Below are 11,919 nucleotides of genomic sequence, written 5' to 3' on the forward strand. Positions count from 1 at the left end.
TCCTGGGTCCAGGAATGGGAGTGTTTTACGTTTTCTTCCATCTCTCAACAAAGAAATAAGATTAGAAAACATATGCCTCCTGTGTTTCGTGTTTCTTGCTTTTGTAAGAGGTTCAGAATGTCTGTCCACTCATAAACACTAATCTAATTGTCCCGTCTTAACTCCATACTTGGCCTTCCTTCTGTGGTTACTGAGCACTAGCGCTCCTCCCTGAGTCTCAGGAGATGGTGTGAGTGTGTGCTGCATGCGTCTAATGCGTGGCAGCAGGGTGCATTGATGTGTTTGTGTAGGAACACACACACACTTCTGGTGTGGCTCCACCTTTCATGCCCTTGTATAGGTGTCTTAGATTAGCCATCTGCCCTAGCAGGGTGCTCTACTTGTGACGTCAGTGTAATCAGGTCAAAACGAGTAGCGTTTCCAGCCAGAGCAGCGTTAAGAGTGAAATACTAACTCGACTTCAGCTGCTCTACACGATCTGTGTGGGAGTTAATGAACTCGAGACATGTTTTATTTACATACGTGATATTCCTGTCCAGTGTCACAACGTTAAATAATGCAGAGTAAATACAGGCTAGAAATTTTGAGAGAGGTTTGTAAACACAAATCTAAAAACCATTCATTTATTGTATGTAAGCCCTTATTAAGGCCGGGCAGTTAATCGAAAATTCATCAAACATCTTCAGAACGTCTAATCGACATAACCTTGTCTATATCCATAATATTTATTCTGTTATGTCTCCACTGTGTGCATGAACTGTCGCTTTTAAAGCCACGCTACCAGGCTGTAGCCATGTGATTCTGCCTCTATTTGCCACATGGAGGAGAACCTAAACACTGAGGCCGACCGAGTGACTCGAGTCACACGGAGGAAACCCACGCAGACACAGGGAGAACACACCACACTCCTCACAGACAGTCACCCGGAGGAAACCCACACGGACACAGAGAGAACACACAACACTCCTCACAGACAGTCACCCGGAGGAAACCCACACGGACACAGAGAGAACACACAACACTCCTCACAGACAGTCACCCGGAGAAAACCCACGCAGACACAGGGAGAACACACCACACTCCTCACAGACAGTCACCCGGAGGAAACCCACGCAGACACAGGGAGAACACAAAACTAAAAGCATATTATTGAAAATAACTGGTAAAAACAGTCAGATACCGACATACTTTCCAAATATACAGACGTAGTGTTTCATGATAAGATCTTTCCCCTTTATTTTTCACCCAGTAACCTTCCTCCTCCTCATACAGTCTCTGAGGGAAATGTCTAGATCGTCATTTGTTTTAAAGGGCACATATTCACCTCTTTTCCATGGGCCCCACAGCAGTGTTCTCCCCCTGTGTAAACAGCCCCTGTTCAGAACGCCCTGTTCCTTTAAATGATAATGAGCCGCTCGCTGTTCACCATGACCCCGAGCGCACAGCAGTGAGGAGCGAGGAGCAGAAGCTCTGGCTTTTAGCCGTTTTCCTCTCTGTTCTCAGTTTTCACTCAGTGCTCTTATTTCTCTGCACTCTGACTGCGGCTGCACTTCTGTGTTGAAATGGCAGACCCTGCTGTTGAGGCTAATTCCTAGAAATCTGTTCCACACTTTAACAAATACATTTATTGCTGACCGTTGTTTGTAAGACTGACCAACCTTTTGACACCAGAATGTTCTCAGCGTGGATCCCTTAAGCTCCGTAAGCCGTTGATGATTACCATGAAAGGAGCTGAAGCTGCTAGTTCAGTAGTTTAATGTGCTGAGGTTGTTTGTGCGTAAGTTTCATCATTTTTATCACCACCATTGAGCATCCACTTGAAAGAGCAGGTGGATTTTGCAGTGCTCTATAGTCCACTTCGCTCTGTTTGGGCTAAATGCTCGTGGAATTGCTCCTCGGTCCCTTTCATTTGTTTTGTATTTGTATGAATGTTGCACGTGGCGATGATTATGTCTGAAATTTCCCCATCCGGGCCGTTCTCTTTTAAGGCTTTGATTGCTGGTCTGTGGATCTCATGCTGATTTTGTTTGCATGGGATAAAGGAAATTGACAGATGCCAGTTTGACCCGTGACTCTTGCGCCTTCCCTCTCCATTCATGCGAATGTGTCATCATCATAAACCTGCTCCATCTGTTTCTCATCTAGCACCTGCTGTTTAATAACAGACACAGCTTTAATAGCAACCCGGCTGCTGATGACACTCCCGCCCCGCCGGTCTAACACGGTGACGTCAGGACTGAGAGACTGTGAAAGTAGCGGAGTGTGACCCCTGTCAGCTGGGGCCTGAACAGTAATGCATGACGTGTGTAGTTATTAGGAGTACAAATAAGTTTTCAAGAGTTTTCTCGTACTTTCGGACACGGTATTATCCCCAAGAACAGAACAACTCCATCACAGCGTCTGTCTTCTGCAGCTTTTTCCTGATGGAGCTCAGAACGAACGCAGCGCCCAATAATCTCTTCCCTCTCTGCTTTCACAGAGCTTCATTTATTTGAATACAATGCTACTATAAAGTGACAAAAGGAGCAGGCCTTTGTTGTTGTTGTTTTAAATGACCATTACACCTTACACAAAGAACACTTTAAATGATATTGATTTGCGTTCATATCGCCCAGCACTAGCAATCCACCTACCAACGTGTGTTTTTGGAGCGTGGGAGGAAACCGTAGCACCCGGAGGAAACCCACGCAGACACGGGGAGAACACACCACACTCCTCACAGACAGTCACCCGGAAGAAACCCACGCAGACACAGGGGAGAACACACCACACTCCTCACAGACAGTCACCCGGAGGAAACCCACGCAGACACAGAGAGAACACACCACACTCCTCACAGACAGTCACCCGGAGGAAACCCACGCAGACACAGAGAGAACACACCACACTCCTCACAGACAGTCACCCGGAGGAAACCCATGCAGACACAGAGAGAACACACCACACTCCTCACAGACAGTCACCCGGAAGAAACCCACGCAGACACAGGGAGAACACACCACACTCCTCACAGACAGTCACCCGGAGGAAACCCACGCAGACACAGAGAGAACACACCACACTCCTCACAGACAGTCACCCGGAGGAAACCCACGCAGACACAGAGAGAACACACCACACTCCTCACAGACAGTCACCCGGAAGAAACCCATGCAGACACAGGGAGAACACACCACACTCCTCACAGACAGTCACCCGGAGGAAACCCACGCAGAAACAGAGAGAACACACCACACTCCTCACAGACAGTCACCCGGAGGAAACCCACGCGGACACAGAGAGAACACACCACACTCCTCACAGACAGTCACCCGGAAGAAACCCACGCAGATAGGAGAACACACCACACTCCTCACAGACAGTCACCTGGAGGAAACCCACGCAGACACAGAGAGAACACACCACACTCCTCACAGACAGTCACCCGGAAGAAACCCATGCAGACACAGGGAGAACACACCACACTCCTCACAGACAGTCACCCGGAGGAAACCCACGCAGAAACAGAGAGAACACACCACACTCCTCACAGACAGTCACCCGGAGGAAACCCACGCGGACACAGGGAGAACACACCACACTCCTCACAGACAGTCACCCGGAGGAAACCCACGCGGACACAGAGAGAACACACCACACTCCTCACAGACAGTCACCCGGAAGAAACCCACGCAGACACAGGGAGAACACACCACACTCCTCACAGACAGTCACCCGGAGGAAACCCACGCAGACACAGAGAGAACACACCACACTCCTCACAGACAGTCACCCGGAGGAAACCCACGCAGACACAGAGAGAACACAAAACTAAAAGCATATTATTGAAAATAACTGGTAAAAACAGTCAGATACAGACATACTTTCCAAATATACAGACACAGTGTTTCACGATAAGATCTTTCCCCTTTATTATTAAAACTAATTTGTACTCTTAACATTCTCAGGAGAGCTCAGGGTGCTCAGGTATTTCATCAACTGAGATGTTAATGATGTAGTTTTTCAACCAAATACAATGATGTACAGTACGAAATGAAATGACTTTCCTCCAGGATTAAGGTGCTACATCGAACAACAAACTTGTCAGACAATACAATATTATGTAATATGCAACAGTTAAGATGCAGTGAACAATAAATAAAGGAAGGGGACAGTGCAGTTAGCTCACTGGTAGTGGGAGCAGTAAAGTGCAGTTATGTGGGTGTTTCCAAACCATAAGCTCCACCCCCTTTCCATGCCCATATGACTTTGATAGAAAGCAGTGCTTCAAACTCATTGTGATGCTCCACAGGGAGAACAGAGCCTCTGTCATTGCTACTCTAAGCAACTGCGCTATGTATCTTTTGGAGGAGGCTAGGAAGCCACACCCTCTCCTTCACCCTTGATTTCAAGGCAATGCTGTAAAAGCGAATCACACTCTGCACCTATAGGGGGAGCCCACGAGCAAAAATACCAAGTGTTATGTAGTGTTGCTTTAATCATAGGTAGCAATTTTTAATAGAAATAAGGTTCTTTCTTTTATTTCCACATGTTTACAGAGTCAGGACTTTATTGAAACTGTACGGCACTTAATGCTATGTCTTCCTCTCCCAGGTGGGTCCGGCCGGTTCTCAGTTCGGCCTGCTGGCGTGTCTCTTCGTGGAGCTGTTCCAAGGCTGGCAGATGCTGGAGAAACCATGGAAGGCCTTCCTCAAGCTCCTGGGCATCGTGCTGTTCCTGTTCTTCTGCGGCCTGCTGCCGTGGATCGACAACATCGCCCACATCTTCGGCTTCCTGAGCGGCATGTTGCTGTCCTTCGCTTTCCTGCCCTACGTCACCTTCGGCACCTTCGATAAATTACGCAAGCGCGTGCTCATCCTCCTCTCGCTGCTCGTCTACCTGGGTCTGTTCTCCTCCCTCATCGTCTGGTTCTACTTCTACCCCATCAACTGGCACTGGCTGGAGCACCTCACCTGCCTCCCCTTCACCAGCAAGTTCTGCGAACGCTACGATATCGACCACGTGGTCCACTAGAAAAGCAGCCGCTCTATGCGGTAATTTGCGGTACCAGGACCTCGACGTCCGCTTTCCTCATAAGGGTTTGTCTTCTTTGCTCCAAAAGCTAGCCACAGACCTGGAGCCTGCGCTGCACAAACGGACATTTTATGAAGCGAAGTAGGTCTAGGTTTAAGATGATTTCTTAAACTGAGTAGTTCAGGTTCGGATCAGTGCTGACCCCAGGACAGAGCCACAAAGACAAATCTGAGCTATGAGGAAGGCTGACTGCAGGTGTAGCTGGTCTGCTGAGGTACGAGGAGGTCACTACGTTATGGTTTGGAAGAGTTACTGCGGGACTCTCTGGGGCTGTACTTACAGTGAAATGTTAATCGTTTCCGCCACTGAACACTATTGCGATGCTTTTTGAACTGGTCTGAACACTTGCTTTAAACCAGCCGTGTCTTTTTGTTCTTGAGCCATTTGTGTGTTTTGTTTGATAAAGAGGAATGTGATTTAAAAAAAAAAGGATGATGAAGAGGGATAGTGACCTGGTGAAAGGAACGTTCTTGAACCAGCTGTTGGGAACTGTTCTATGACACTGTGAACTGCTCTAGAACATCATGAGTTGTTGTGGAGCATTGTGAACTGCTCTACGACATTCTGAAAGGTTCTAGATCATCACGAGCTCTTCTAGAATGCAGTGAACTCTTGTCGAATGCCAGAGCATGCTTTTCTACGCACCTACAAATGAGGGTTCTACATGGGTTCTTTAGTAAAGGAAATGGTTCTATATAGAACTGTGATTTTGCATGATTAAAGGGTTCTTTGCATCGTGAAGGGGTTCTTCAGATCGATGGAGGATGCGCTATAAATGGTTCTGCACAGCACCTTTTAGAAAAAATGTTCTGTACAGCACCAAACATTGGGAACATCGTAGCAATATAAGAATCGCTTTTGGTGCCGTATAGAACCAATTTTCTAGAAGGTGCTGTATAGAACCATCTTCAAGAACCCCTTCATGATGCAAAGAACCCTTTATTCATGCAAAAGCTTCTTCAAGCAGTCAGTGTTCTGTATAGAACCATTTTCTTTAAGAACCCTGTAGAACACTTATGTTTAAGTGCGTAGAACTCTAGGATCTCCTCTAGAATGCAAACAAACATCAGTAAGGGTTCTAGAATGCCACCAGTGGTTCTAGAATGTGGTAAGGGGCTGTAAAATGTCAGGATTTGTTCTAGAAAGCATTTTGCTCTTCTATAACACCAGGATCTCTTCTAGAACGCAGCAAACGGTTCTTGAAGATCAGTACATTTTTCTGTGTTATGAGCTGTTCTGGAACCCACGAAACTCTTCTAGAACGTCTGGCGCTCCCTGCACTGGCTGGAGATGCCCGGGTTATGAGCTGGAGATAGTGGAGATGACTGAGAGTGAACAGGATTAATGGCGGTTTACTGGCGATGAACTGAGGAGGAGGCTTTGATTAGTCACTCGGTCACTGTAAAGCGGCTCTGCTGCCCGTCGTCCCATGACCCTCTGATGACAGATGATCGGAGAAAAGCACGGGAGAATCCGAAGCTGCTCTCTGTTAGAACCGGGAATGACGTCGTACTGATTCTTTTCTGAAACATTTCACCAAACATCAGGGGTTTTCTCGTGGCTGGACAAACACAGACACACAATTCCGGCCGATGCCAAACCTGTGATGGCTGAGCAACTCGTGTCCCCTTCCCTTTCTCTCAGGTTAATGTTATTTATAAAGTCTTTTTCTGAGCATTAGGATGTTTGCGTAGGTCATGTGACCGCCTGATGGGAGTCTTGGTTAGTTTTGTTTAACGTTTCTTCTGTACCTTGCAGTAAGAGCATAACGTTGTGTCTCCACTTTTGTCGCTGTGGTTTATTTATTCTGATGTGGGTGGATGACGTGGACCAGCACGGCGCCCAAGAGGGGTCAAGGGTCAAATCAAAATGATGTTGAGGTTGTGTTAAGGGAATTCGCAGGTTTTCTTCATTCGTCCCCATAGTTTACGGCGTCACTCTGTCCTCATCATGTCCCACGTCCTTGCACACACATCAAAGCCAGGGGCTGACCGCAGAGGATCGTTCGTGGCACGAGGAGGCGTCCGAACAAACGTTTGATAAATCAGCGCACGTGCTACTGCCGTCCATCACGGGGAGCAAGAAAAGCAGTGGCGATTTATTCGTATTTATTTATTTTCTGTGACTTTAGAGTGAACTTCTTAAAGGAACACTACGTACTATTTTGGGGCTGCAATTTTCCTAGTGCAATCCATTATTTATGATTTCATTTTACTGAACGGAGTGTGTGGTTTCCTACCCTCCTCCAAAAGTGACTTAGTGCAGTTTCTACAGTGCTGAACCCTGAGCAGCCACGACAGAGACCCTGTTCTCCTTAGTGCAGCTCAGCAAAGCATCTCCATGATTTTCAAGCTGTAATCTTGAGCTATAAATATTACGTAATGTTCCTTTAACTGAATAGTTCCCTCTTTATACAGAGAGTGATCATTTCACCTTTAGCCCTCCAGGCGTCCGTAGCACTGTTTTATCTTTATCTGTGCATTTTTAAAAAAAGTTATATATATATTTTGAGATACATAGTGTTGTTACGACCACGAGCAAGTTTCCAAGCCAGAACGTGCCATTATCATAGGTCTGGTTCCGAACATTTCTACCTTGACGTTCAGGGCTCCACTGTGCCTTAATCCTATAAACAGTGAAAGGGAATCATGCTCGTGACTTTTTACATTGAACTGTAGAAATTAAACGTATTTGTAAACGAGTAAAACCGGACCAAACCTCTGTGTAGGAGTGGAAATCCAATTCTTTTATACAATCCTGCATGTAAATAAAGACCTCCCCTCCCTTGACGGCGGCTCTGGGATCTGTTTTCTACTCTACGTTACAAAAAGAGCGGCAGAGAGTTGTGCAAAATACATTTATTTATTTATCCTCTATTTACAAAAAAACCTGTACAAAATCGGGGTCTTGATTCAAGACTCCACAGAGGCAAAGGTGGTCACTGTCTACAGGGAGAAGGCAAAATGTGCTTCTATTTCTACTTGAGGATGCCCCCCCCTCACCCCTCCCTCACACAGCCCCGTTCCCTGCTGCTGTCTGTGTGAGTCCATGAACAGATTCGGGAGCGTGGTTTAAGCATCGTGCGGTAAACGGCTGCTCATCCGAACCGCACCGTTTACCCCCCGTGATGCCTCCTAAAGCAGATGAAGATGAAGTCTGTGGCACCCTACTCTACTGCCCCTCAGACCTCACCGCTCTGGAGACGCAGGAAAATATCTGGCGCCCGCATCTAAGTCTTACAGCTTTTTGTATCTTTTTTTGTAGCTTTTTGTAAGTCTTACAGCTGAGATTTGTATCTGTTTCAGATCTGAGAGACAGTGTCTAAGCCTCACCTCCCAACTGTCTTCCCTCTCGCAGGTTTTTCCTTCACCTGCTGCACTCTGTGGCCGAAAGCTTGTAGACACCATGTTATAACAAGAGTCTGTCTCCTCTCTGCTGCAGCAACAGCCTCCACTCTTCGGGGGACCGGCCGTACACTGAGACCGAGACACCGTGGCGACCGCTGAGCTCAGGTGCTGATGCTGGCTCATCGCAAATGCACTGGATGGTGCTCCATCGCTCCAGAGAACGCAATCCCGAATGCTGTAGGGTTCTACAAACTCTTTCACTAAATCCGCGTCCGTGCTACAGTCGTTTATTCAGCTTTGGGTCTTCGATCAGAAGAGACCACAGTAACAGTGGGTTAAATTGATGCTCTTTTAATACGTGCACAGAATCAGACACAACTAGAGCAAGGACAACACAAGCAACGCCGAGCCACGCCCTGTGTGAGGATGGACACTATGGGACACGCCCTTTATTCGTGGAGGGATGAATTACGCGTGACCTACTGCCTTTACCATGTACAAAAAAGGTTAATGACTTATAGAAAACAAAGAGTGATCGAATGCAAAAAGTAAAAACACGACATAAAAAATTAAAAAACAATAAATAAATTCTGAATAAAATGCACCTACATTTCTTTGTAACGAATATAAATCAGATTAATATCACTTTACTATGAACTCATCTCGCTGTTATTTTTAATGAAGAAAGATGGAGAAGCTCTTTCTTTTTGTTTTAGCTTCCTACACTTTCACTAATTTTTTTATTTATTTTTTTTATGGTTCTCGACTCTACCGCGCACCAATGCTAACGCTCACAGAAGAAAAGCGGACTCCACAGCTACACCAAAAAATACTGCACCCCCACCTCCCCCTCGGACCTCCCTCTCTTTCTCAACTGCCTTTGCCCCCTGGGGTGACAGAACAACAGTAAAACTATAAAAATAATAAAACAGAAGAAGGACCACAGCCCGGAGCCTCCTCAGCAGCCACTGTTCCGACGCATGAAGGAGTGGCCTCTCACGGGACACTGCATCTCGATGAAGGTGAGGGGCCCCACGGTGATCTTGCAGGGGCCCTGGACCTTGAAGCCGGACTTGCGGTAGAAAGGCACGAGGAAGTCCTCGCACATGAGCACGGCCCGGCGCACGTACGGCAGGCAGCGGAGGTACTGCAGGTATCGCCAAATCAGGATGGAGCCCTTCCCCTGCTGTCGGAACGTGCGGTGGACCGCCAGGACGTGGATGTGCACCGTGCTGCCGTGAGGCTTGTGCAGAGTCAGGGCGTCCTGGAACACACGAGAGGAAATGAGAGGGTTAAAGACTAACAATCAGCAGTCCTCATAAGTCCAAAATGAGCAGGTTTGCAGTATTATAGCAACGGTTATTCATTCATTCATTCATTCATTCATCCTCTGTTACCAATTGCTTATATCAAATTTGTAGATTGACCTCTAGGTGAGTGTGTGTGAAACTGTCCAAAGGTGTGAGTGTGAGAGTGACTGGGTGAGTGTGTGAAACTGTCCAAAGGTGTGAGTGTGAGAGTGACTGGGTGAGTGTGTGAAACTGTCCACAGGTGTATGTGAGAGAGTGACTGGGTGAGTGTGTGAGAGTGACTGGGTGAGTGTGTGAAATTGTCCAAAGGTGTGCGTGACTGGGTGTGTGTGTGAAACTGTCCACAGGTGTGTGTGAGAGAGTGACTGGGTGAGTGTGTGTGAGAGAGTGACTGGGTGAGTGTGTGAAACTGTCCACAGGTGTATGTGAGAGAGTGACTGGGTGAGTGTGTGTGAAACTGTCCACAGGTGTGAGAGTGACTGGGTGAGTGTGTGAAACTGTCCAAAGGTGTGTGTGAGAGAGTGACTGGGTGAGTGTGTGTGAAACTGTCCATAGGTGTGAGTGTGAGAGTGACTGGGTGAGTGTCTGAAACTGTCCAAAGGTGTGCGTGACTGGGTGAGTATGTGAAACTGTCCACAGGTGTGTGTGAGAGAGTGACTGGGTGAGTGTGTGTGAAACTGTCCACAGGTGTGTGTGAGAGAGTGACTGGGTGAGTGTGTGAAACTGTCCACAGGTGTGAGTGACTGGGTGAGTGTGTGTGAAACTGTCCATAGGTGTATGTGAGAGAGTGACTGGGTGAGTGTGTGTGAAACTGTCCATAGGTGTGAGTGTGAGAGTGACTGGGTGAGTGTGTGTGAAACTGTCCACAGGTGTGTGTGAGAGAGTGACTGGGTGAGTGTGTGTGAAACTGTCCACAGGTGTGTGTGAGAGAGTGACTGGGTGAGTGTGTGAAACTGTCCACAGGTGTGAGTGTGTGAGTGACTGGGTGAGTGTGTGTGAAACTGTCCACAGGTGTATGTGAGAGAGTGACTGGGTGAGTGTGTGAAACTGTCCACAGGTGTGAGTGTGAGAGTGACTGGGTGAGTGTGTGTGAAACTGTCCACAGGTGTGTGTGAGAGAGTGACTGGGTGAGTGTGTGAAACTGTCCACAGGTGTGAGTGTGAGAGTGACTGGGTGAGTGTGTGTGAAACTGTCCACAGGTGTGTGTGAGAGTGACTGGGTGAGTGTGTGTGAAACTGTCCACAGGTGTGTGTGAGAGAGTGACTGGGTGAGTGTGTGAAACTGTCCACAGGTGTGTGTGAGAGTGACTGGGTGAGTGTGTGTGAAACTGTCCACAGGTGTGTGTGAGAGAGTGACTGGGTGAGTGTGTGAAACTGTCCACAGGTGTGAGTGTGAGAGTGACTGGGTGAGTGTGTGTGAAACTGTCCACAGGTGTGAGTGTGAGAGTGACTGGGTGAGTGTGTGAAACTGTCCACAGGTGTGTGTGAGAGAGTGACTGGGTGAGTGTGTGTGAAACTGTCCACAGGTGTGTGTGAGAGAGTGACTGGGTGAGTGTGTGAAACTGTCCACAGGTGTGAGTGTGTGAGTGACTGGGTGAGTGTGTGTGAAACTGTCCACAGGTGTATGTGAGAGAGTGACTGGGTGAGTGTGTGAAACTGTCCACAGGTGTGAGTGTGAGTGTGAGAGTGACTGGGTGAGTGTGTGTGAAACTGTCCACAGGTGTATGTGAGAGAGTGACTGGGTGAGTGTGTGTGAAACTGTCCATAGGTGTGAGTGTGAGAGTGACTGGGTGAGTGTGTGTGAAACTGTCCATAGGTGTGAGTGTGAGAGTGACTGGGTGAGTGTGTGTGAAACTGTCCACAGGTGTGTGTGAGAGAGTGACTGGGTGAGTGTGTGTGAAACTGTCCATAGGTGTGAGTGTGAGAGTGACTGGGTGAGTGTGTGAAACTGTCCACAGGTGTGAGTGTGTGAAACTGTCCACAGGTGTGTGTGTGAGAGTGACTGGGTGAGTGTGTGAAACTGTCCACAGGTGTGAGTGTGTGAAACTGTCCACAGGTGTGTGTGTGTGAGTGACTGGGTGAGTGTGTGAGTGACTGGGTGAGTGTGTGATGTGCCCAGTGTTTCTGGGTAGGCTCTGGACAGTGACCCAGCTCAGGATGAAGTTCTTACAGAACATTAATGCATGGATG

General features: G+C 47.6%; 2 protein-coding genes across 5 annotated transcripts in view; one reads left to right on the forward strand and one right to left on the reverse strand.

Moving 5' to 3' along the window:
• Positions 1-11,919, forward strand: part of LOC136691052 (inactive rhomboid protein 2-like) — a 63,296-nt gene that overhangs the window by 50,704 nt on the left and 673 nt on the right. For 3 of the 4 annotated variants that reach the window (XM_066663318.1, XM_066663322.1, XM_066663320.1), the window contains one exon: positions 4,594-7,851. In XM_066663318.1, coding sequence (XP_066519415.1) covers positions 4,594-5,013 — 420 coding nt within the window. In that variant the 3' untranslated portion in view covers positions 5,014-7,851. Of the gene's footprint in view, positions 1-4,593; positions 7,852-11,919 lie in introns of those variants that run through there. The other variant, XM_066663319.1, reaches the window with a different exon arrangement.
• aanat1 (arylalkylamine N-acetyltransferase 1) overlaps positions 8,922-11,919 on the reverse strand; it is a 5,454-nt gene continuing 2,456 nt past the window's right edge. The window contains exon 3 of the mRNA XM_066663323.1: positions 8,922-9,684. Coding sequence (XP_066519420.1) covers positions 9,379-9,684 — 306 coding nt within the window. The 3' untranslated portion in view covers positions 8,922-9,378. The remainder of the gene's footprint in view (positions 9,685-11,919) is intronic.

Source organism: Hoplias malabaricus, chromosome 3 (assembly GCF_029633855.1).
Source record: "Hoplias malabaricus isolate fHopMal1 chromosome 3, fHopMal1.hap1, whole genome shotgun sequence".
Taxonomy (NCBI): domain Eukaryota; kingdom Metazoa; phylum Chordata; class Actinopteri; order Characiformes; family Erythrinidae; genus Hoplias; species Hoplias malabaricus.